Source organism: Ranitomeya imitator, chromosome 3 (genome assembly GCF_032444005.1).
Source record: "Ranitomeya imitator isolate aRanImi1 chromosome 3, aRanImi1.pri, whole genome shotgun sequence".
Classification (NCBI taxonomy): Eukaryota; Metazoa; Chordata; class Amphibia; order Anura; family Dendrobatidae; genus Ranitomeya; species Ranitomeya imitator.
In genome coordinates this window covers 409,550,899-409,577,756 of record NC_091284.1, presented here as the reverse complement: position 1 = coordinate 409,577,756, position 26,858 = coordinate 409,550,899, and the positions used below count along the sequence as shown (strand labels likewise).

Here is a 26,858-nt window from a genome sequence, read left to right as displayed (position 1 = left end):
TGGAATATGCGTGCTGTCTCTTTAAGAGACCGGGAGCAAGCGCGAGCACGCAACTCAAGCACACAGCGCAAGGACCTGTTGGCTGCACGCCAGGGAGCAGAGGAGGGAGGAGAAGCAGAGGTCCCGTCCGGACAGCGTGGAGCCAGCACAGAGCAGTACCCGCAAAGGTACAGGAACCAAACCGGGTGTAACAGTCTGTGTGTGTGTTTTTTTTAACTTGTTCACAACTGTGGGATTAGTAATGGATAGATGTCTTATTGACACTTGTCCATTACTAAGCCGGCTTAATGTCACCATACAATAGCAAGGTGACATTAACTCCTTATTACCACATATGCCAATGCCACAGGGCAGTGGGAAGAACCAGGCAAAGCTCCAGAATTGGCGATTCTAATAGATGCGCCTTTTCTGGGCAGCTGCGGGCTGCTGTTTTAAGGCTAGCGGTGGCCCATAGCCATGGCCCCTTACCAGCCTGAGAATAGCAGCCCGCACCTGTGAGTTTTGCTGGGTTAGTTGGAAAATATAGGGGGGACCGCACATCAGGTTTTCTTTCATGCCTTCTCCCCTGCTCATGCTGCTTTCAGCCGAGCAGGGGAGAGCAGATGACAGCCGGCTTCAGCACAAGCAGGAGAACAGCGCTTACAGTAGTGCTGCTTCCCGACACTGTACGTGTGGTCCTGATGCGGCACACAGGCGGCTCCATGGGAAGCTAAAAGCTGGCACAACTCGATCGGCTCTGCTACATAGAAGCGATGCTCAGATCGCTCCTATGTAGTAGAATTGCTGCATTGCCATGAGTGCCGACCACAGGGTGGCGCTCACAGCAATCCGACATTAACAACCATAGAGGTCTTCAACAGACCTCTGGTTGTCATGCAGATGAATCGCTGACCCCCAATCACGTGACGGTGGTCAGCGATGAATGCATTTCGGGTCCGATGGCTGGAAGCGCTAGTTAAATGCCGCTGTCAGCGTTTGACAGCAGCATTAAACTAGTTAATAGTGATGGGTGAATCGCGATTCCTCCCGCCGTTATTGTGGGCACATGACAGCTGTTCCTGGCTTTGATGTGGGCTCACCACATCTTCTGACCTCGGACGTACTATCTCATCCAAGGCCAGAAAGGGGTTAAAATCATTTTTCAAGCTGGTGTTATAAAGTATTCTAATTTATTGAGATAATGACTTTTGGGTTTTCCTTGGCTGTAAGCCATAATTATCAACATTAACAAAAATAAACGCTTAAAATAGATTACTCTGTTTGTAATGACTCTATATAATATATTAGTTTCACTTTTTGTATTGAAGAACTGAAATAAACTAACTTTTTGATGATATTCTAATTTTGTGAGAAGCACTTGTATATGGCAGTTTGCGGGAATGCACCACTTGCGGTGGTGTACATGACGGCAGATGTCATACAGGGGTTATATAGGTTTTTTAGGCTTCCTTCTTAGCTCATGTTAAAGGGAACCTGTCGCCCCTTTGGAATTGCCTAAACAGCTCTCCTCCTGGTGACGCATGGGTGCTGTACATCAGAAGGGGCTACATACAAAGTTATAGGTATCATTTACAGTAAACAAATTTACGATGACAGACTGGTACAGAGGGGAGAGGACCCTGTCCTTGCGGACTTACATTCTACGGGATAATGGGGAAGAGACAGAAGGTCGGTGTGCAGCAGCTCTGGTGGTTGGTGAGGCGGCAGCTCTGGTGGTTGGTGAGGCAGCAGCTCTGGTGGTGGTGAGGCGGCAGCTCTGGTGGTGGTGAGGTGGCAGCTCTGGTGGTGGTGAGGCGGCAGCTCTGGTGGTGGTGAGGTGGCAGCTCTGGTGGTGGTGAGGTGGCAGCTCGGGTGGTGGTGAGGCGGCAGCTCAGGTGGTGCTAAGGCGGCAGTTCTGGTGGTGCTAAGGTGGCAGCTCGGGTGATGGTGAGGCGGCAGCTCTGGTGGTGGTGAGGCGGCAGCTCTGGTGGTGGTGAGGCGGCTGCTCGGGTGGTGGTGAGGCGGTAGCTCGGGTGGTTGGTGAGGCGGCAGAATGGTTATTGCAGGCTGTAGGCTTTCCTGAAGAGGTGGGTTTTCAGGTTCCCTCTGAAAGATCCGAGGGTGGTGGATAATCGGACGTGTTGAGGCGTGGAATTCCAGAGGATGGAGGACATTCGGGAGAAATCTTGGAGGCGGTTGTGTGAGGAACGAATTAGGCTTCTTTCACACTAGCGTCGGAATCTCCCCGTCGCAATGCATCGGGGAGAGATTCCAACGCTAGCGTTTAACGTACTGCACAATAGAGGCCGCGGATGCATTTCTCCGGCGCATCCACTGCCCCATTGTAAGGTGCGGGGAGTTGGGGGCGGAGTTCCGGCCGCGCATGCGCGGTCGGAAAAAGCGGTCCGTCAGGAGCAAAAAACGTTACATGTAGCGTTTTTTGCTCCCGACGGTCCGCAGAAGCACGACACATCCGTCGCTCGACGGATGCGACGTGTGGCAATCCGTCGCAAATGCGTCGTCAATGCAAGTCTATGGGGAAAAAACGCATCCTGCAAGCACTTTTGCAGGATGCGTTTTTTCCCCATAGACTTGCATTGACGACGGATTGCAGAAAACGCTAGTGTGAAAGTAGCCTAAGTGTGGAGGAGAGTAGGAGGTCTTGGGAGGATCGGAGATTACGTGAGGGAAGATAGTGGGAGATTAGTTCAGAGATATATGGAGGAGACAGGTTGTGGATGGCTTTGTAGGTCAGTGTTAGTTGGTCTCTTGCATAGAAATGAAGATGTGAATGAATGGTAAAATATTACCACTGTCTATTGCTGAGTCCAGGCAAGTTAGATAATGGACCATTGTAATAGTGGAGAGGGTTAGACAGCAAGCTTCTGACATACAGACCCCATTGACATGGGGAAGACTGTTCCTATTGTGAAGGCTGTGGAAACAATGGCTCAGTAGTACAACTGAAATTATGAAGGAGATAGAACTGATAAGAATTACAATGAATGATATCTTATTGTTTCTGATCAGCTATTTTACTCACATACTGCACATCGCCATTAATTCCACAGCGATTTACATACATTATCATCACTGTCCCCGATGGGGCTCACTATCTAATTTCCCTATCAGTATGTCTTTGGAATGTGGGAGGAAACCGGAGTGCCCAGAGGAAACCCACGCAAACACGGGGAGAACATACAAACTCCTTGCAGATGTTGTCCTTGGTGGGATTTGAACCCAGGTCCCCAGCCCAGCAATGCTATCCACTGAGCCACCGTGCTAAATGGCCCAGAAAAACAGAGGGTGATTGAAATAGGTAAATGCAGTAGTGTAGCATGGATTGTCAGCCCGTGGGGCAAGAAAAGTATTTTGCATCCCCTAATCCACTGACTATTAGCAGTCTGAATCCTTTCCAACAAATTAATACTTAAAGGAAATCTATGAACAAGTCTTTGCTATGTCCTCTAACAGCATCATGATGTAGGGCCATTCCAGGGATGTGTCACTTACTGGGCTTTGTGTTGCTGTTTCAATGACATCAGTGTTTTATCAGCAGAAGATTATCACTACTAGACTAGGTGTTGGGTGCCTACTAGTGATGAGCGAATATACGGTACTCATTACTCGAGATTTCCTGAGCATGCTCGGATGTCCTCCGAGTATTTTTCAGTGCTCGGAGATTTACTTTTCATCTCCTCAGCTGAATGATTTACATCTCTTAGCCAGCTTGATTACATGTGGGGATTCCTAACAACCAGGCAACCCCCACATGTACTTATTCTGGCTAACAGATGTAAATCATTCAGCTGCGGCAAGAAAAACTAAATCTCCGAGCACTAAAAAATAATCGGAGGACCCCCGACCATGCTCGAGAAATCTCGAGTAACGAGTATATTCGCTCATCACTAGTGCCTACCAGTCGACTGCTCTGTGTAACCCCACCACCACTGATTTGCACTGCAGCTTTCTGCCTATGCAGAGTGTACATAGAAAGCTGACAATCAGTAATGTGGCTGGGGTTATACAGGGCTCAGGAATCTCAAGACTGCTAGATCTGCCGCAGATAAAACAGTGATTGTAAAGGACGGCACCAGACCAGCAAGTGACACATTGCTGGAATCGGGGTCTCAGCCCCTACATAATGCTGCTCTCAGATGCTCACAAATTCCCTTTTACCCCTTTTCACCCAAGCACATGTATTGTATTTTAAAGGGTTGTCTCAACTTCTTAAATGTTTCAAATTGCAAAGTATTTGTAATAATAAATAAATATCGATTTCTCTCTTATTAAAAATCCTCTCCGTTCTGTTCACCCAATTCCCAGGTCGTCCACCTCCGCAGTGTACGGGAATCTCACGTTGACGAGCTGTTTTCTATAGAGCTTGTAAGGGCTCCTCTGTCAGGTCCTGTTCACACAATGCATTTAGAATGCGGCTTTTGCCACGACTTTCGGAAAAACTTAGTAAAGCGGCAATTTTACCGTAACTTCAAAAAATTCATCAAAATATAGATACAAAAAGCATGAATAAACAGTCCCAGCCAGAAGCATCGCTATACTAGCTTCTCCAATACTATACTTATTTCAAGAAAAGTGGACAAGCCAATATTACTACCAAAATATGAGTGCATCAAAGCACTCACAGACCACTATAACACACAAAAAATGTAATAAAATCAATACAGTTTATTGAAAAGCCATTAAAAACAATACAAAAAAATACAAAGTGAGGATGTCAAAAAGACTCAGAAAAATTCCTGCAGCAAACAATATATACATATGTCTTATGGAAAGCATATTAATGTTATATCAATATATATTTCTCTCCCGTCCAACAAAGGAAGCTCATCCAAAGTATCCTTTAAGGTCCTAATCTAATGTATGAAAACCCGGACAAAAAACGAGCTAAATTTGCCTAAACCTATGTGGCACAGTGACAAGTACATACAATGTAATGCTTACCCATAATAGATGCCGCTGCAGGGATGCCCCGACGCGCGTTTCGCCAATCACGTGCTTTCTCAAGGGGAGTGTGCACCTATCCCCCACCTTACCTCCTTAAATATCCCCCTGCATGCTCCGGTTAGCCAATCACAGGTCGCATGTGCAGACGCTTCACCAGGACACCAGGTGCATTGAGTTCGGTACTCCAATCCGGCGCGCGTTAGAGGAAATCCTCATAGACGTCATTACACGCGCGCCGGAAATTGCAGGAGACCTGCATCAATGCAGCGGACCCGGTGCGCGAACACGCATGCGCACATCGGCGCCATTTTAAAGGAGCCCACAGGGAGCTACCATCTTTTCATGAATTGTATCTGTGCTTCCAAACCCCATCCAGCATATAATACTGCATAAAAATAAAAGCCAATTGCGCAGGCATGTTCTCAGCGCCATTTATGTACAAATCCACCACCAAACTACACTATCCTTCACAGGATCATGATGGAAATTAGACCTATGTGTTATCTAGGGATAATGTTACCTAATGAAGGAAAGGAAGGGGGGGCCGAGATACACAAACCCGCATGCGCATATCAGCGCCATTCTTAAAGGGACCTGTGGCAATCAATCATCTCTCCTTGCCCTCAAATGATGAACCACGTATGCGCACCCAAGCGCCATCCTACATGCGATACTCCCATCAAAACTTAGTAGAATAGGCGCGCATGCGTATTTCAATGCCGTATGTATCTAATCCACTAGAATACACTATCCTTCTAAGATCCTGATGGAAATTCACAAAATGTGTGTCACGCATATATATATTACCTTAAAGACAATTATTGCCTAATCTGAAGTGAAGAATTGGTGAACATAAATAAGTGTCTAAACATAAATCAAATTCTTAGGTGAAAACACATGCCAAATACAATATGATATTTATATAGTAACCCAGAGAGGGCCGTATATGAAAGATACATAATACAGACTAATCCCCTGATGCATGAATGCCCAGGAGACATATAAAAGTGCTTATATAGTGCAGAAAAAATATACTTATGTGATTGTTATGAATATAACAAACACATAAAAGTGCAATATGCATAGTATTACTACCCCACTTATAAAAAAAAAAAAAAAAAAAAAAAAGGACGGTGTGCATCAGAACCGTCTATGTTAACAAAAAAGTAGGTGTGTCATGTTGGTCAAACATGAATCCCCACTCCCAAGCACACACAAACAAGGTTGATAAAATGCCAGTGCAGAAGACATAACATACAGGATGTAGGGAAAAGACACAAAATATAAAAAAAATTAACAGAAGATTGCATCCTCGACCAAAGGACATCTAGATCTTCCATTCAAAGCAGCATCAGATCCTTCAAGATGTTCACATGGGCATATATAGTCATTCGGAGGTGACAATTGCCAAAGGCATAAATCGGAGCATAACGGCGGAAGACTGGGAGGTTGGGGGTAGATCTTCTTTGCAGTAGAAAATAGGAACAAAGTCTTGCAAAAGATGGTATTAAGGCTGATGAAACATATAAAAAGAAGAAAATTAAAAACACACAAAAACACAAATTCTTAAAAAACAGGGATTACAAAAAGGGTACAAAGCTAATTTTTTCGTTTAACCCATCTGGAGACATGGTCCCCAACTCAACAATCCACTTGGATTCCATTTGTGCAAGGGTTTGTTTGGTATTACCTCCCCTGATACCACAGTGAAGCCTATCGATATCAATCACTTTGAAACCTTTTGGATCACAGTTATGATAAACTCTGAAGTGTTTCGGTATGGTCTTTAGAACTGAAAGGTCATCCACCTCTCCTGCCGCAACAATATCTCTCACATGCTCTCTGGTCCTGGTACGCAATTCTCTGGATGTTAGTCCGATATAGACCTTATGGCAGGGACAGACTGCATGATATATGACATAGGTTGTACTACATGATATATAGCTGGTGACCGCAAAGGAACGAGTCCCGTCAACCGAAGAGAAGGAGCTTCCTCTTACTATATTACCCTTGTTACATGCCAGGCAATCACCACATGGGAAACATCCCCATCTTTGTTTCCTTGCCCCAAATGGATTTTTTGGTTTCACCGTGTAATGGCTCCTAACTAGATGATCTTTTAAGTTTTTACTACGTCTTGCTGTCATCAGGGGAGCTGGTGAGATCTCTTTTTGCAACACTGGATCGGTCATTAATACTGGCCAATGCTTAGTAAGAATTTGTCTGACAGAATGCCAGCGACAATTGAAGGTTGAGATGAATCGAGTCTTAAAGTCCTCCTCTTTAACCTTCCTAGTGGTGACCAAAAGTTTATCCCTGGAAGTATTTTTGGCTCTATAATATCCATGTTTAATCATCCTATGACTATAACCTCTGTCTAGGAATCTCTCCTTCAGATCCAGAGCTTGTGCTTCAAATTTACCTTCGGTAGAGCACGTGCGTTTGGCCCTTAGGCCCTTAGGCCAAACGCACGTGCTCTACCGAAGGTAAATTTGAAGCACAAGCTCTGGATCTGAAGGAGAGATTCCTAGACAGAGGTTATAGTCATAGGATGATTAAACATGGATATTATAGAGCCAAAAATACTTCCAGGGATAAACTTTTGGTCACCACTAGGAAGGTTAAAGAGGAGGACTTTAAGACTCGATTCATCTCAACCTTCAATTGTCGCTGGCATTCTGTCAGACAAATTCTTACTAAGCATTGGCCAGTATTAATGACCGATCCAGTGTTGCAAAAAGAGATCTCACCAGCTCCCCTGATGACAGCAAGACGTAGTAAAAACTTAAAAGATCATCTAGTTAGGAGCCATTACACGGTGAAACCAAAAAATCCATTTGGGGCAAGGAAACAAAGATGGGGATGTTTCCCATGTGGTGATTGCCTGGCATGTAACAAGGGTAATATAGTAAGAGAAAGCTCCTTCTCTTCGGTTGACGGGACTCGTTCCTTTGCGGTCACCAGCTATATATCATGTAGTACAACCTATGTCATATATCATGCAGTCTGTCCCTGCCATAAGGTCTATATCGGACTAACATCCAGAGAATTGCGTACCAGGACCAGAGAGCATGTGAGAGATATTGTTGCGGCAGGAGAGGTGGATGACCTTTCAGTTCTAAAGACCATACCGAAACACTTCAGAGTTTATCATAACTGTGATCCAAAAGGTTTCAAAGTGATTGATATCGATAGGCTTCACTGTGGTATCAGGGGAGGTAATACCAAACAAACCCTTGCACAAATGGAATCCAAGTGGATTGTTGAGTTGGGGACCATGTCTCCAGATGGGTTAAACGAAAAAATTAGCTTTGTACCCTTTTTGTAATCCCTGTTTTTTAAGAATTTGTGTTTTTGTGTGTTTTTAATTTTCTTCTTTTTATATGTTTCATCAGCCTTAATACCATCTTTTGCAAGACTTTGTTCCTATTTTCTACTGCAAAGAAGATCTACCCCCAACCTCCCAGTCTTCCGCCGTTATGCTCCGATTTATGCCTTTGGCAATTGTCACCTCCGAATGACTATATATGCCCATGTGAACATCTTGAAGGATCTGATGCTGCTTTGAATGGAAGATCTAGATGTCCTTTGGTCGAGGATGCAATCTTCTGTTAATTTTTTTTATATTTTGTGTCTTTTCCCTACATCCTGTATGTTATGTCTTCTGCACTGGCATTTTATCAACCTTGTTTGTGTGTGCTTGGGAGTGGGGATTCATGTTTGACCAACATGACACACCTACTTTTTTGTTAACATAGACGGTTCTGATGCACACCGTCCTTTTTTTTTTTTTTTTTTTTTTTTATAAGTGGGGTAGTAATACTATGCATATTGCACTTTTATGTGTTTGTTATATTCATAACAATCACATAAGTATATTTTTTCTGCACTATATAAGCACTTTTATATGTCTCCTGGGCATTCATGCATCAGGGGATTAGTCTGTATTATGTATCTTTCATATACGGCCCTCTCTGGGTTACTATATAAATATCATATTGTATTTGGCATGTGTTTTCACCTAAGAATTTGATTTATGTTTAGACACTTATTTATGTTCACCAATTCTTCACTTCAGATTAGGCAATAATTGTCTTTAAGGTAATATATATATGCGTGACACACATTTTGTGAATTTCCATCAGGATCTTAGAAGGATAGTGTATTCTAGTGGATTAGATACATACGGCATTGAAATACGCATGCGCGCCTATTCTACTAAGTTTTGATGGGAGTATCGCATGTAGGATGGCGCTTGGGTGCGCATACGTGGTTCATCATTTGAGGGCAAGGAGAGATGATTGATTGCCACAGGTCCCTTTAAGAATGGCGCTGATATGCGCATGCGGGTTTGTGTATCTCGGCCCCCCCTTCCTTTCCTTCATTAGGTAACATTATCCCTAGATAACACATAGGTCTAATTTCCATCATGATCCTGTGAAGGATAGTGTAGTTTGGTGGTGGATTTGTACATAAATGGCGCTGAGAACATGCCTGCGCAATTGGCTTTTATTTTTATGCAGTATTATATGCTGGATGGGGTTTGGAAGCACAGATACAATTCATGAAAAGATGGTAGCTCCCTGTGGGCTCCTTTAAAATGGCGCCGATGTGCGCATGCGTGTTCGCGCACCGGGTCCGCTGCATTGATGCAGGTCTCCTGCAATTTCCGGCGCGCGTGTAATGACGTCTATGAGGATTTCCTCTAACGCGCGCCGGATTGGAGTACCGAACTCAATGCACCTGGTGTCCTGGTGAAGCGTCTGCACATGCGACCTGTGATTGGCTAACCGGAGCATGCAGGGGGATATTTAAGGAGGTAAGGTGGGGGATAGGTGCACACTCCCCTTGAGAAAGCACGTGATTGGCGAAACGCGCGTCGGGGCATCCCTGCAGCGGCATCTATTATGGGTAAGCATTACATTGTATGTACTTGTCACTGTGCCACATAGGTTTAGGCAAATTTAGCTCGTTTTTTGTCCGGGTTTTCATACATTAGATTAGGACCTTAAAGGATACTTTGGATGAGCTTCCTTTGTTGGACGGGAGAGAAATATATATTGATATAACATTAATATGCTTTCCATAAGACATATGTATATATTGTTTGCTGCAGGAATTTTTCTGAGTCTTTTTGACATCCTCACTTTGTATTTTTTTGTATTGTTTTTAATGGCTTTTCAATAAACTGTATTGATTTTATTACATTTTTTGTGTGTTATAGTGGTCTGTGAGTGCTTTGATGCACTCATATTTTGGTAGTAACTTCAAAAAATTGCAGCAAAACAAATTAGAAAAGCATCGTGTGAACACAGCCTTAACCCTAAGTAGTGCAGCTTGTTTCCAAAACGCCCTTTAACCCTAACGCTGTGCATAGGAACTGGTGGCGCTGACGGTCACCTGGCAGGCACTGACTGTGGGTTACAGCAGGGGCGGACACACCATTGGTGCCACACAGGGGCCACATCTACCTCTGAAGGAGAAGGATTGTGCGTTATTGGACTGCGGAGGTGCGTGTACGGTCAGGCAATGGCATGGCGCCCTGTGGGGTGCGACTGTGCGCTGGGGTTGGCCTGGGGGCACAAGCAGGGTCTGGCGGGCACCACGTACCCTGCGGACCATGGGGTGAGTGTAACTATTGGGGTCAGCTGGGGTCATACCACAAGAAAGGGTCTAAAAGAATCCCAACTGATGAAGGTCCTGGTCTCTGCAGTAGGGTGGTGATAGTTCCACACAATTGCAGGCAGTTTCTTGTTCCCTGTTATCAGCCACAGACCCCACACACCAGTGTGACAGCCCCCACAAGTGTCCGGGCTCATGTGAGGAGTCCGCGTCACACAGCCCCGAACTAAAGGCGCGCTATTAAGAGGAGGCGTGTCCGAAACGGGTCACGTGGCCATATTTCCATAAATATCACCGCCCTCTACAGACGTGATCATTCATCGACTCCGAGCAGGGAGGGGGGAACGCAGGAGAAAAGTTTTCCCCAAGTTGTGAAGTTGCTCCCCTGAAGGATGGACGCGCTGAAGTCTGCGGGAAGGGCGATCATCAGGAGCCCCAGCATCGCCAAGCAGTCGTGGGGCGGCGGGCGGCACAAGAGTAAGTGCCCGGGACGGCGGCTGGCAGCGCTGCTGCTACTCGGCACTGCTGCGTCACGTGGCTCTGTGTCTGCGGGCACTGGCCTCTGTCTGCCCCCCAGGTGGAGCCTGCAGGTTGTCTCTACGGGAGTGACCAGCACCTTCAGCAAAGGGTTAATGGGCAGGCAGTAGCCGTGTGGCTCCTAGGAGTATAGCTGTGGGGGGCAGGGGTGCTAGAGGCATTCCCGAGCCCCTCTGCCACATGAAGACCCCTGAGGTGTCAGTGACCCTCTGAAAGTGGCGCTGTGACTAGGTGTAGGAGCTGGTGTGCTACCCTGAACCCTCTCCTGCCTACAGGTGTGTGCACATATTCATGCTTCACTGCAGAAATTTCCTCATCTCTTGGCAGGAAAAGCTTGGTAAAAAAAAAATATATATATATATATATATATATATATATATATATATATATATATATACACACGTTGCTCCTTGTAAAGGCCATAATTGATGTTTTTCCTATGAGGGGCTTCTGTTTTCTGCAGTCTGTAGGTGACGTAACCCGTTGGACTCTGTTCGTTGTGAAATGATAGTGAACAGGACCATTGCGGAGATAATGTGCAGACTCCAGAAAGTGTATTAGGGAATATCTCCAAATATTGTACAGTGTCAGACCTGGATATTGTGTAACGCCAGGAATTCCAGGTATGTGTGTTGGGCTTAGACGAGGGGAATCGGTTACTGTCAGTCTGCGTGATGTGTGGGGGAAACCTAATATTTGTGTGATGCCGGGCTCGCAGATCTGCAGTCATTGCTACTCTTGCTGTGATACTGCATACTAACACCTGTAGGGGTTTCCTTGTAGCAGTCGGGTGCTGTAATTTCCCCTTAAATCAATGATAAAATACAATTCTTTTCTCTTTTTAAAGGAGTGGTGTCTGAGGTGGGAGCAGGAATTCCTGAGTCATAGCCTGGCCAAACCTAGTTTTCCACTATGTGAGAACTTGTGGGGCTGTTATCTCCATGCACAATAAATTATTGGCAGATCCTACTATACAGCACACTTCTGATAGATTCCAGATCACCAAGAAAACTCACAGAAGCATCTATAAAACCCCACTAATTAGCACTTTGTGTAGACCATCTTCAGGAAGGCATCACCCAGTAATGACCCTCCCCCCTTCAAACATTAGCTAAATAGGAAAAGGCTACCTAAGGTAATTTAAAGCGATCTGCCAACTATCTAGTGTGTGTACAGGGGGCTTCCTGACTATCAAGGCACTAGCAATCAGGTAATTGTAACTTGTGGATGACTTTATGAAATCTCATCGGGCTATAAAGAATCTGCAGTGAGCTTTTATCTTTATTTATTTTTTTTTTTTGTAAGTGGATTTTTGTGCAACTGTCCACCCTAAAAAAAAAAAAAAAAAAAAGAATTTAATTTGATTCAAGCTGACTGCAAAGATGAATATAATAGATTACATACACAATACTCAAAAAAATAAAAATAAAGGGAACACTAAAATCCCACATCCTGGATATCTCTGAATGAAATATTCCAGTTGCAAAATTTTATTCATTGCATAGTGGAATGTGTTCAGAACAATAAAACCAACAATTATCAATGTAAATCAAAACTAATATCCCGTGGAGGTCTGGATTTGGAATGATACTTAAAATCAAAGTGGAAAATCAAATTACAGGCTGATCCAACTTCAGTGGAAATGCCTCATGTCAAGGAAATGATGCTCATTAGTGTATGTGGCCTCCCCATGCCTGTATGACCTCCCTACAACGCCTGGACATGCTCCTGATGAGGCGGCGTATGGTCTCCTGAGGGATCTCCTCCCAGACTTGGACTAACGTATCCGCCAAATCCTGGACAGTCTGTGGTGCAACGTGACATTGGTGGATGGTGCGAGACATGATGTCCCAGATGTGTTCAATCGGATTCAGGTCTGGGGAACGGGTGGGCCAGTCTATAGCTTCAATGCCTTCATCTTGCAGGAACTGCTGACATACTCCAGCCACATGAGGTCTGGCATTGTCCTGCATTAGGAGAAAACCAGGGCCAACCGCACCAGCATATGGGCTCACAAGGGGTCTGAGGATTTCATCTCCGTACCTAATGGCAGTCAGGCTACCTCTGGCGAGCACATGGAGCGCTGTGCGGCCCTCCAATAAAATGCCACCCCACACCATTAATGACCCACTGCCAAACCGGTCATGCTGAAGGATGTTGCAGGCAGCAGATTGCGCTCCACGGCTTCTCCAGACTCTGTCACGTCTGTCACATGTGCTCAGTGTGAACCTGCTTTCATCTGTAAAGAGCACAGAGTGCCAGTGGCAAATTTGCCAATCATGGTGTTCTGTGGCAAATGCCAAGCATCCTGCACGGTGTTGGGCTGTGAGCACAACCCCCATCTGTGGACGTTGGGCACTCAGACAATCCTCATGGAGTCGGTTTCTAACTGTTTTTGCAGACACATGCACACTTGTGGCCTGCTGGAGGTCATTTTGCAGGGCTCTGGCAGTGTTCCTCCTTGCACAAAGGCAGAGGTAGCGGTCCTGCTGCTTGGTTGTTGCCCTCCTACAGCCCCCTCCACGTCTCCTGGTGTACTGGCCTGTCTCCTGTTTGCGCCTCTGGACACTACACTGACAGACCCAGCAAACCTTCTTGCCACAGCTCGCATTGATGTGCCATCCTGGATGAGCTGCACTACCTGAGCCACTTTTGTGGGTTGTAGAGTTCGTCTCATGCTACCACAAGTGTGAAAGCACAACCAACATTCAAAAGTGACCAAAACATCAGAAAGCATTGGTACTGAGATGTGGTCTGTGGTCCTCACCTGCAGAACCACTCCTTTATTCAGTGTCTTGATAATTGCCAATTTCCATCTGTTGTCTATTCTATTTGCACAACAGCATGTGAAATTGATTGTTAAACAGTGTTGCTTCCTAAGTGGACAGTTTGATTTCATGAAGTTTGATGTACTTGGAGCTATAGTCTGTGTTCCCTTTAATTTTTTTTTTTTTTTTTTAGCAGTGTATTTGTATTTCACTCAAATAGCTGACCTTTCCTATATTTAGTTTGTGTATTACTCCCACAACCAAAAGGCGTGGGGAGGACTGGATAGCATCATTGTGTAAGGGAACTTTGTTGTTCATGTCTAGTATGAGACTGTAGCAATTGGCTTCCTCTAAACATAAACAATATAAGTCTATTTGGATTTTTTTTTTTTTTTTTTTTTTAGTAAGTTCATTAGTCTGAAAACTGTTTGGACTAGTCAACTCCCAAATTCTATATCTGGATATCACTCGGTCAAGAGTACAAACCATAGTCCTGTTAACAGACTGACAATAAGAGGCCATCTTTAGGCAAATTGCTAAGTTACCTGGCTTCTCAAATACTCAGTTGGCTTGTGCCTTTTGCTCTCTTCTACTCCTCATTGCGCATCCTCCGCTTTTACGTGTAGGGTTGTGTAGTGTTTTTTTTTTTTTTTTTTTTTTTCCCTGTACATTCCACTTGGTAAACAATGTGGTATTAATAAAATGAGGATGTTGCATTGTTAATTATAACTGCGTAATACAGGACAAGTTAAGAATTGTTCCCCATATCCTAGGGCTAGCTATTGCACCCAGGCTTAAACGTTTGGTAATCCAGGCTATTAAAAGCAAGTGGCGGCTGTCCCATAAAATGTTTACTATTGTACCATGGTTTTTTTGTTTGTTCTTGTTTTTGTTTTGTATGTAAAGGGATTGTATTTGCTCAAGGTCACTGGTGTTCATGAGAAATAAAAAAGCTCTTCTGTTTTATTTCTAGAGCTTCCAGAAAATTGGACAGATACCAGGGAAACTCTGTTAGAAGGAATGCTGTTTCATCTGAAGTATTTGGGCATGACCTTGGTAGAACAACCGAAAGGGGAAGAATTGTCTGCAGCAGCGGTGAAGAGGATTGTAGCAACAGTATGTGTGTAATACTTCCAAAATGTCCATAGTTTGGCAAGGGAAGGAGAGAACTTTGTTTTTTACAGCCAGGGGTAATTCATCAATGCCGTGTGCGTGCAGCTACAAGAAAATGTCAATGCGTAGAACGCCTTCTGAATCTGGAAGTAAACGTTGCGTATGATATTTAACACTTGCTGTGCACTTTCTGAGGGTGTTTAGCATTAGTCTAATGGGTATGGCAAGTTCATCTTCACCACATTTCTTTTCTAGGGTTCTAAGCTACTGGCCAGTTGGGCTACAAACAATGGGGTTCCCCTTTCAACTTGTATGAATTCACTCACCTGGTCCAGCTCTGTCTCCATGAGTGACTGTGAGTGGGCTGCAGCAGTGACCTCATGGAGATCCTCAGACAGGCCATGTGCAATGGTCCATACTCAGACCACAACCCACAGATGCGTGATTATGGCATTAGTCATAAGCAGAACACTCTTCGTTGCCTTTAGGGTTTCTATTAGGACATGTAGAAAGGGGCCATTGTAGTCAATTTCTGACATGGTCCATCAAAAAAAGGTAGTCAGCTGTCTATTGGTAAATCTGTCTGAGGGCTCCTTGACTAATAGTCAGGTGAATAAGACAGTACGAAGGTTAAATGTAGTTGTGGTTTTCCTCCAGAGAACCACTGATGTTGTCATTGGTTTTACTTTCTCACATGTGAGGGGAAGTTGGGTTTCTGAAGGAAATGGCATGTTGAAGTAGAAGCTGTCCAGGAAGAAAAACCTGTCAACATAGTATAGTTCTGACCACAGGAAAAACTTTGCTCGTGTTTTAACTATGTACATGTTACCAATCTAATTTATTCTCTTAAGGCTAAAGCAGGTGGGAAGAAACTACAGAAGGTGCTTTTAAAAGTGACTCCTCGTGGAATAATCCTTCATGACAGCGTCACCAACAAGCTGATTGAAAACGTGTCCATTTATAGGTGAGTTGATCACTTTCCTCACTTTTCCAAATGGCTACTGTATGTGAAAAGCCAAAACCTAGCCTTCTCTGTACCAGTAATTATTTATAAGACTTCTTATTTTACCTGCACGTCTTAAACTATTGGATATAAATAGGATGCGGTTTATAACATTACACTAACAGAAGATGGAGTTCTCATGCCACAATTCAGACAGACGTCTTGATCGTGGCGAATTATACCGAGCTATAGCGCTCATCTCTGCAGGATCAGCTTTGAAGATGCTGAGTAGAATAGTGCAGTGTTGGCTATGCTTGATGTCTAATACAAATGTCCCTCTTTTTGCAGAATATCATATTGTACAGCTGATAAGTTACATGACAAAGTCTTTGCCTACATTGCTCAAAGCCAACAGAATGAAACCTTGGAATGCCATGCCTTTCTCTGTACCAAGCGAAAAATGGTAACCTTGACTTTCTCGTTCGTTTTAACTTTTTTTTTTTTTTTTAACTCTTGAAAATGCGTTTAACAATGTAGCTCTGCAATGATTAGAGTAGTTCATGTTGTACAGGCTTAATGTCTTGAACATTGTGAATGTGACATGACCTGTAACGTGTGATGGGAGTTTGTGGCACGGGTTAGAAAAGGCAAAAAAATACATTACACTAATACGGAACCCTTAGATTCCATGGCTCATTCTCTCAATTCCTGTTACCCCTTATTATGATTCCCTGGGATGACATGTCTGTGACCAGCATGGTCCCCTTCTCCCTAGTCACTAGCATTACTGCTATTCTTGTGTTTGTTCTACCCAACGTGTTTCCTTAGTTATGGCTCCTTCCTCTGGTAGCCCCAGGCAGCGCTACAGCTTGATGCAGGTTGAGTGCTGTTCACATGTAGCATGCCGTCTGCTTCACGCAGATCTTGGCGGCTACCTTCCATCCTTCAGTAAGCGGTGCTTGGTTCCCATATGCTGTCTTCAATTAGTGATGTGAAGGAGATGGCAAGAGAATAGATTCCAAGCTTGGCAGTTCCTTCTGTTCTGTGAGGCCTCACTGCATTTCATGACAAGAAGGATCAGATACAAGAGGCATGTGACGTCTGATACCAGGAAAAAGGCTTTGTTTAAAGGGAACTTGTCAGCAGGATTGTGCGCAGTAAACTACAGACGCTGTCAGGTCGGTGCCATTATACTGATTAAAATGACATCTTGGTTGATGACATCTGTTTAACTTGTAGTTAATGATATGCATGTGCTTCGGTGTGTCTTCTTGTGGTGGTCTGCTTAGGTATTCATGTGTATGGCTTCTGACAGGTCACTGATCCCTATGACCTGCCCTCTAGTCTACATACTGAATATTTTATATACCTCATTTTGGGGAGGGGGGAACAAAAGCATTCTGATGGCAAGCACCGGTACCTGTTCTGTGGCATGATTGCGTATGTAATATATACACATTTGTTTTGTAATCCTGAAGTTCCAAAAAAAGTTGAAAAGTGGCACCTGTGCAGTAGCAGCTATTGGTGATCTGATGGGGGGGCTGGTCTGATTGCTGCTACTGCACAGGCTCCACTTTCCAATCAGACCAGCCCCCATCAGATCACCAATAGCTGCTACTGCACAGGTGCCACTTTTCAACTTGTTTTTTTTTTTTTATCTGATGTGCCAGTAATGAGAAATCTAGTGTAGAAGCCAAGGACAAACCTGTCTGTAGTGGCAGTGTACTTGCAAGAAGTCATCCAAGATACTGTCTACAGGGGGCAGCCTTGCAGCACTGGAGTCCTGGGTTCAAATCCCACCAAGGACAACATCTGCAAGGAGTTTGTATGTTCTCCTTGTGTTTGTGTGGGTTTCCTCCGGGTTCTCTGGTTTCCTCCCACATTCCAAAGACACATACTGATAGGGAATTTAGATTGTGAGCCCCATCGGGGACAGCGATGATAATGTGTGCAACCTGTAAAGCGCTGCAGAATATGTTGGCACTACATAAAAATATTATTGTCATATTTTGCTTCAATTCCATATGATTGAGAGAGACCCTTCATGAATGGCACTTTAGATCTCTGCAAGAAATCGCATGTTTTATTGTGGGGACAAAGGGCTATACAGCAAAAACCATTATGTTATGTGGGGGTGGCTCACTTAAATGGTGTCTACTACTAGGGCAAACCCTTATTAAAGTAAATGTTCGGCTCCAATAAAATAAAGCCTAAACTCCCCTCCCATGGTTTCTGCACTCGCGCGCTCTCCAGGTCTGTGATGTGGTGTTGTGACTCTGATCAGCTGCAGCTCTGACTTCCTCTTCATGTTCAGTTGGTCGCCGGGCATCACGTGTCATTCCACCGCATCACAGCCCTGGGACCACAAGTGCCGGCACAGGAGCGGAGTACAGGCTTCATTTTATCAAGGCATTACATTTAGATGGAGTGTGGGGGTACCCCCCCCCCCCCCCCCCCCCCCGTCCATCCTAACTATGTAAGTACTTTAGTTTGTCTAATGCAGAAACCCCTGTATGCAATGGACAATACAAGGGGATAAAGCACTTTCTGTTCAGGCCTCTTTATCTCAGACTAATGAGATGTATATGAACCTCTCTTATAGGCACAAGCGGTTACATTAACAGTGGCACAAGCTTTTAAAGTGGCATTTGAGTTCTGGCAAGTTTCCAGAGATGGTAAGTGTATGACACGTTAAATATTAAACAAAATTATACTTGACCGTCTTTCACCATTCTCAATATTTTATTGTTCTGGTAAGCTATCAGCGTCCTACACTAAACTGTAACATTTCCAATGCAGTCTTCTAAATCTCTCGCTGGTCACCACCTCATGGCTGTCATGTGTACTTTATAGAAATAATTCTGCCACAGTGTTAACCCCTTTTGTTTTTTTGTTCAGATTTTGAGTGTTCGGTGTATACGAGCAAAATGATTAAGACTTCTGAACTTTTACATAAATATGCAGTCAGATGTGCAGAAGAATTGACTAATACTCAAAGGCACCTACCCTAAATCTCTAACGTTAAGGCAGGGGAGTGGAATAAAATGGCCCTCAGTAGCTTCTACAGTCATGGTCAAAATTTTTGAGAATGACACCAAAATTATATTTTCACATGATCTGCTGCCCTCTGGTTTTTATTAGTGTTTGATGTTTATATCGCATACAGAAATATAATTGCAATCATATTATGAGTACCAATAGGTTATATTGACAGTTAGAATGAGTTAATGCAGCAAGTCAATATTTGCTGTGTTGACCCTTCTTCTTCAAGACCTCTGTAATTCTCCCTGGCATGCTCTGAATCAACTTCTGGACCAAATCCTGACTGATAGCAGTCCATTCTTGCATAATCAATGCTTGCATTTTGCCAGAATTTGTTGGTTTGTTTGTCCACCCGTCTCTTGATTGACCACAAGTTCTCAATGGGATTAAAGGGAACCTGTCACCCCGTTTTTTTTCAGTAGGAGATAAAAATACCGTTAAATAGGGCCTGAGCTGTGCTTTACAATAGGGTATTTTTTTTTTGTCCCCTGGTTCCCTACCTATGCTACCGAAATACCTTACAAAAGTGGCCTTTTTCGCCTGTCAATCAGGCTGGTCAGGTCGGATGGGCGTGGTCACAGCACTGTTTCTCCCCCACATCTTGCTTATGTTCCCATTGGTGGCGTAGTGCTTCTCGCATGCGCAAGTGCCGAATGCACTGCGCAGCTGTGGAAAGAGCGCGCTCGCCGCTATTCAGCGGTTTCTCAGTGGGCGCGGCCATCTTCCTGAGTTCGAATCTCGGCTTCAGGAAAATGGCCGCCACGATGTCCATCTGCGCACGCGCGGCATCCCGCGGCCATTTTCCTGAAGCCGCGGGAAGCAGGAGACTCCATCTGCGCACGCGCGGCCTCAGGAAGATGGCCACGCCCACCGAGAAACCACTGAATAGCAGCGAGCACGCTCTTTTTCTACAGCTGCGCAGTGCATTCGGCACTTGGGCATGCGAGAAGCACTACGCCACCAACGGGAACATAAGCAAGATGTGGGGGAGAAACAGCGCTGTGACCATGCCCATCTGACCTGACCAGCCTGATTGACAGGCGAAAAAGGCCACTTTTGTAAGGTATTTCGGCAGCATAGGTAGGGAATCGGGACAATAAATACCCTATTGTAAAGCACAGCTCAGGCCCTATTTAACGGTATTTTTATCTCCTACTGAAAAAACGGGTTGACAGGTTCCCTTTAAGATCTGGGGAGTTTCCAGGCCATGGACCCAAAATCTGTTTTGTTCCATGAGCCATTTAGTTATCACCTTTGCTTTATGGCAAGGTGCTCCATCATGCTGGAAAAGGCATTGTTGGGTGCCAAACTGCTCTTGGACGGTTGGGAGAAGTTGCTCTTGGAGGACATTCTGGTACCATTCTTTATTCATGGCTGTGTTTTTAGGCAAGACTGTGAGCCGATTCCCTTGGCTGAGAAGCAACCCCACACATGAATGGTTTTAGGATGCTTTACAGTTGGCATGAGACAAGACTGGTGGTAGCACTCACCTCTTCTCCAAATAAGCTGTTTTCCAGATATCCCAAACAATCAAAGGGGATTCATCAGAGAAAATGACTTGGAGAAAATGACTTTGCCCCAGTCCTCAGCAGTCCACTCCCTGTACCTTTTGCAGAATCAGTCGGTCCCTGATGTTTTTTCTGGAGAGAAGTGGCTTCTTTGCTGCCCTCCTTGAAACCAGGCCTTCCTCAAAGAGTCTCTGCCTCAGTGTGTGCAGAAGCACTCACACCAGCCTGCTGCCATTCCTGAGCAAGCTCGGCACTGCTGGTAGTCCGATCCCGCAGCTGAAACAGTTTTATGATAAGGTCCTGGCGCTTGCTGGTCTTTCTTGGGCGCCCTGGAGCCTTTTTGACAATGGAAGCTCTCTCCTTGAAGTTCTTGATGATGCGATAGATTGTTGACTGAGGTGCAATCTTTGTAGCTGCAATACTCTTCCCTGTTAGGCCATTTTTGTGCAGTGCAATGATGGCTGCACATGTTTCTTTAGAGATAACCAAGGTTAACTGAAGAGAAACAATGATACCAAGCACCAGCCTCCTTTTAAAGTGTCCAGTGATGTCATTCTTACTTAATCATGACTGATTGATCGCCAGCCCTGTCCTCATCAACACCCACACCTGTATTAATGGATCAATCACTAAAACGATGTTAGCTGCTACTTTTAAGGCAGGACTGCAATGATGTTGAAATGTGTTTTGGGGGTTAAAGTTCATTTTCTAGGTAAATATTGGCTCTGGAAGTACAGTAATTGCTGTTAAGCTGATCACTCTGACATTCAGGAGTATATGCAAATTGCCATTAGAAAAAATGAAGCGGTAGACTTTGGAAAATTAATATTTGTCTCATTCTCAATTTTTGTCCATGACTGTATACATTCACAATGATGGTTAACGCCTATCTAGACTGAAACACGTCCTAGATTGGGAAGCGCAGCAGCAGCTCTACCTCTGCTTGTCTGCAAAACTGTAGAGAAGGGGGTCTGCTTGTCCGATGATGCACCAAACATTAATGCAGAGATGGGTAAGCTATCAATGGCATTAAATAGTATGAATATAAGACCATGTTCTATGCTTGGTACCAAAAGGTAAAGAGCTGTACCTGTCCCAGTAGGCTTGGCTGAATCATGCAAGCACATGCCCACCCATACTGTGTGCCGGTGACATGAGCCAGGGAGACTTGGCTTTCAGTGGGTGACCAGATGATTGTCAGGGCAGGTTCTTTTTGAATGGAGCTGTATTAGTTAATTATCACACCTGTCTGTATACTTAGTTTTCTGCAAATATTTATATTTTATTTACATTTTTATTCCAAATAGGTAAAGAGAAAAGAGAGAAATCTGGCTCTGATGGTGAAGGGACAAGTAGTTCTCAATCAGAAGGGTCCTCAAGTATTACTAGCCTTAAAGGAGGTAAATGTATAGTTGGTTCTAATTGAACACACCATAATTACTGTAAGAGTATGTAGTGTGATATCAACTTGGTAACCAAATTACATTTCAGTTTGCAGACTAGTTGCCAAAAAGTAATGAGGATTTGGTTAAATTGTGGAGGTTTCTGTTAGGTGTCAAGTCTACAGTAACCAAATAAATGAAGCAGTGGCTCTCAAACTATTCACAAGTGGTGCTCCCAAATCATTCCTAGTCTGAGATGATGGGTGTAACTTGCTTGGCTTCTACTCTGAGACCCCACCACACAACACAGTAGCAGCTTTGCAACCCCATCCTGAATGCTCAAGCTACAGTCCATTCATGGTCTGTGGGACGGCTCCCTGGTTCCAGTAGGCCCAAAAACAATGGCCGAGTCAGGGAATTCTCCCTTTTCATGTTTCCAAGGCCCAAACTTTGGTTTTGGGGGTGTGGTGTCCATGACCAAATCCAAACCCCCTTAGTCAGCAGTCTGTAGGTCAGGTGCTGTATGTTTTATGCAGCTACAATGAAGAAGGCATGTATGGTGTAAGACTATGGTGGGTTTTTTTTTTTTTTCTTCCTAAATTTGAAACACCAACTCCTAAACTCCTGTCTGAACTGCATCTGCCTCCTAACTATGTAGACCTACTATTAATGGCAACATTAAATTCTACCGTGGTCTTGGAGTTCTAACATATGATAAAACTCAATAGACCCTTGCATGAATGGGATATGCAGAGCTAGGAACGGTCTGGGTACAATGCTGGATATCCATTCTGTTAACGCTTCCCATGAGTATATTATACATGGCTTAATCTTTAAAATGGGGAGGGGGGATGAGGAGTGTCGCGGTGCTTTTGTGTTTAAAGGGACATTGTCACCTGAATTTGGAGGGAACAATCTTCAGCCATGGAGGCGGGGTTTTGGGGTTTTTGATTCACCCTTTCCTTACCCACTGGCTGCATGCTGGCTGCAATATTGGATTGAAGTTCATTCTCTGTCCTCCATAGGACACGCCTGCGGAAAGCAAGATTACCTTGTGCAGGCGTGTACTATGGAGGACAGAGAATGAACTTAAATCCAATATTGCAGCCACCGGGTAAGGAAAGGGTGAATCAAAAACCCCAAAACCCCGCCTCCATGGCTGAAGATTGTTCCCTCCAAATTCAGGTGACAGTGTCCCTTTAAAGAGCTTGTAATCGATTAGTGTTACCGCAGAGGATAAAATCAAGCAGCATAGTACCCTTAAGCTTCAAGAGCAAAATTGTTTAAAGGGTAGTGGGGGGGGGGGGGGGGGGAGATTCACGTGTGTGTGTGTGTGTACATTTTCTATTGACTATCTGCAGTGTTTTTCTTTTGGTCTAATCAAATTTTATTTAATTTAGCTACAGGTAATCTGTTAGATTTGGGAGAAGCCACTAAAACAATAGATGCATTAAATGCCAGTGACAATCATTTTGAGGATATATTTGGAGAAAGTGCCTGTAACGAGAACAACAATGTAGTGTGGGTGAGTAGGATTTGCTTTTTCCTTTTAAGGCTCATGATTTTTTACTTTTTTGGCTTCCTACATGCTGCAAAATGCAAATGTCAATGCATGAGCTTGGCATAAATTCACTATCTGCAAGTGTGCACGAAATTTGCTGTTCATTGAAGCAAGTTAAGAATATTCCTCTGAGCATGAAATCCTCTTACCTCCTGTCTTGATGGCTTGAATGTAAATGTTCAGGCAATTAATGTGGGGAGAAAATGCAAAGCTGAAATTGTCACATGAACTTAGATTTCCGAAGATGACGCCATGAGTGTTTTGTAATTGGTTCTCATTAATTGATGGCATATAGCTAAAGTTTGCTAGCGCTTTCTTTTTTTTTTTTTTTTTTGTACCAGTGCTTGCATTTGTGGAATGACAAAGGAAAGTGATCTATAAACCCTAACTTCCAATAAAGCAAATATAACAGTTCACTTCATGTGGAAATGCTTTCTTTATGCACTTTTTTTTTTAATCTTTTTTAAAATGCTTCACCCCCCCCCCTCCTTTTTGTGCAGGAACTTGATGATGGACTCGACGAGGCATTTTCAAGGTAATTCTTAATGTCTACTGAAATATTCTAACGTACAGCTTTGCATGGGGGCACACTCCTAATCTTAGGCCAGAGGCTTGCATAAATGTGCATAGTGTGACTTCCCACCTCCTTGGACATTGCGTGTTTTTTTTTTTTTTTTTTTTTTTGAGAAATGTTGGCAAAAAGATGCAGTCTCAAAATAATATTTAATCTGAAGAGGCTTTGGAATGGAAACTGAGCAATTCCAAATTGAGTTTTTGAATGAGATTTAGCTTTTCCACTGTGTAATTGCAGTTTGTCACTGATTATACAGGGGTTGTACCTTCATTTTCACACTCGTTCATTTTCACACTCGTTCATTTTCACACTCGTTCATTTTCACACTCGTTCATTTTCACACTCGTTCATTTTCACACTCGTTCATTTTCACACTCGTTCATTTTCACACTCGTTCATTTTCACACTCGTTCATTTTCACACTCGTTCATTTTCACACTCGTTCATTTTCACACTCGTTCATTTTCACACTCGTTCATTTTCACACTCGTTCATTTTCCCTAACTGAGGCCTGTCAACTTTTAAAGAATGATAGCAGTGATGGTTTGAACACTGCAAACAAGTACCCTGACATTACTTGTTGACATTCACTGGATTTCTCTTTTGTTTTTGTTTTTTTAGACTTGCAGAGTCCAGGACCAATCCTCATGTTCTTGACATCGGAGTGACCGAGAACGATATCCAACCTGACGAATGCTTCTCCCCTACTACTTGGGACAGAATGGACTTCCACCCTGCCGATGGAGATGACCTGTTTATGTTCTGACACTGATAAAATAGGCTTCCAGTTTTCAGTGCAATAGTCCCAAGAGCAAATAAAATCGCTGAAATTGAATTGTTTTTGACATGGGACCATAAAACCAAAGCTTTAACTTAAGTCTTATTTTCTATGACATAATGCAGGAGGAAAGAACCGTTGAGAAATATATTTTTACATCAAATGGCATGCAGTGACTTTACCCAAGAGCTCAACAACCTTTTGCTAACCCCATAAAGAACTTGTATTTGAAGTTTGAGCTTTGGGAAATATATTGTTACAACTTTTACATCAGTATTTAAGCTGTCTAGCATCCATGCCCTACAGATATTGAGGAGATGCAATATTTATAGCAGGCTTATTTTCATATATATATATATTTTTGTTTTTTTTTTATACACAGAAGTTTGATAAAGCAGTGAAGGCAGCCAAAGCCCTAGAAATGAGTATAGTCTTTTTAACCAGGCCATGGCTTTTATTTTTCTAATTAAAGCCGTAGATTTCTATGACTGGACATATGACTAGTATCCAGGCAAACGTAGGCAATAATATGGCTTTGGCTGTCTGCTCTGGTCATTCACCAGCTACATTTTAGGGTGTTTCTTAATCTTCACACTTGTGTATACAGTATTAACACCATTTCTTATAATTTTTTTTTTTAAAACACTTTAAATTATCGCACTTCAGTGAGAATTGCACTTATTGTATATTTTTATGGAAGATAAAGGAAAGCGCTTTTTTCCTGTTTGCATGCTTTTCTTTTAGTTTATATTTAATACCATGCTGGTGATGACCATGTAAATTTTGCTTTTTTTTTTTTTTTTTTTTTGAAAGGGGTTGAGGTGAAGAGTTCTGCATAAACAAAGAAAATTTACACAACGCTGGCTGTTTTACAAGTGCCCAGTTTTGTCCCTTGTTTTGTGTATGTCACCAATTTATGTCCATTGGAGACACCACCTGCCATCATGCAGGATTCTCATGTGGGTGTCGACTGGATTAACACTAACCTTACCCAGACCGCTCCGTCACTATTGCTACCCAACGTTTTCCAAACTCTGAAAGCTCAAAACCATTTCCCTTCACCCATTCATTTTTTTTTTTTTTTTGTAACTGACACTATCAAGCTGAAACACTTTAACTTCTGGCTCTTCATCATATATTTGGGTTTTGTCATGATCTGGATAAACAAGTAATATTGATGTAAAAATTGAAGTGTTTTTTTTTATGTTGAAATCCTTGATATAGAAGTTTTTTCTAACGATGCATTGTAATACCGCTTTTTATTACTTGAATGTACAACTGTAACATAAGACAATCATTCTAAATATATTCTGCTTAAAATCTAAATTTATAAATGTGTTTGGTTTTGTGCAAATTCTTCAACATTTGATTCGACCTTGTCAATTGGGAGACGGGCATCTCCTCTAAATCCCTGATATTTTGAGACTAGATGGCCTTGTGACAAAATAGGGTAACTTAGTCTTGAGTCTATTGTGATAAAAAGCATCAGGGTGTCCTAAAAGATGATTGAACTGCACGGATTACAAAAATGACACCATTGATATACTTTAAGGATGGTCAGATTAAAAATATAGTGCTGCCCTTGACCCTGGGATATTGGGAATTCTCTTCCCCAGTGAATGTGAACTGTGCTTCAGTACCATGGACGCTGGGTGTTTGTCGCCCACCCCCTCAGCACTAAAACAAAGGCCCCTGATAAAGTTTGTCAAAGTTTGCCCATGTCCTGCCCTAGTACCAGCTATCTTGGCATGGCTGGAAGAAACTGGCACAAAAATGCCAAATTATGTATGAATTTTGTTAGCAATTTGTCAGAATACTAAATCGGGGACCTAAGACTTGTGATAACCCTTCACACACCCCACTTGTTATACTAGTGCCATTCTATTCCACTGCCCTTTAGAGATATTATTGTCCTCATCAGAATTTGTGATGGTGGTTTTTTTTTTTTTTTTTTTGTTTGCATCAAGGTGAGGACTTCTGAGTGGGGAAAAAGCGCTACATTAAAATGTTGGACAGACTCTTCCGTTTGTGCTAAAAGCTGCAAGCTCTAATCTGCAGTTCAGGACAACTACATCTTTAAGGCTGG

At 43.4% G+C, this 26,858-nt stretch overlaps 1 protein-coding gene across 1 annotated transcript; it reads left to right on the top strand.

The window, feature by feature from the left end:
• The first annotated feature begins 10,876 nt into the window (after positions 1–10,876).
• LDLRAP1 (low density lipoprotein receptor adaptor protein 1) lies at positions 10,877–26,098 on the top strand. Its single transcript, XM_069757127.1, has 9 exons — positions 10,877–11,043; positions 14,845–14,987; positions 15,836–15,948; positions 16,276–16,390; positions 18,530–18,602; positions 21,785–21,877; positions 23,260–23,384; positions 23,921–23,955; positions 24,616–26,098. The coding sequence occupies exons 1-9, from the start codon at positions 10,959–10,961 to the stop codon at positions 24,758–24,760; spliced, it is 927 nt and encodes a 308-aa protein (XP_069613228.1). The 5' UTR covers positions 10,877–10,958; the 3' UTR covers positions 24,761–26,098.
• Positions 26,099–26,858: the final 760 nt, after the last annotated feature.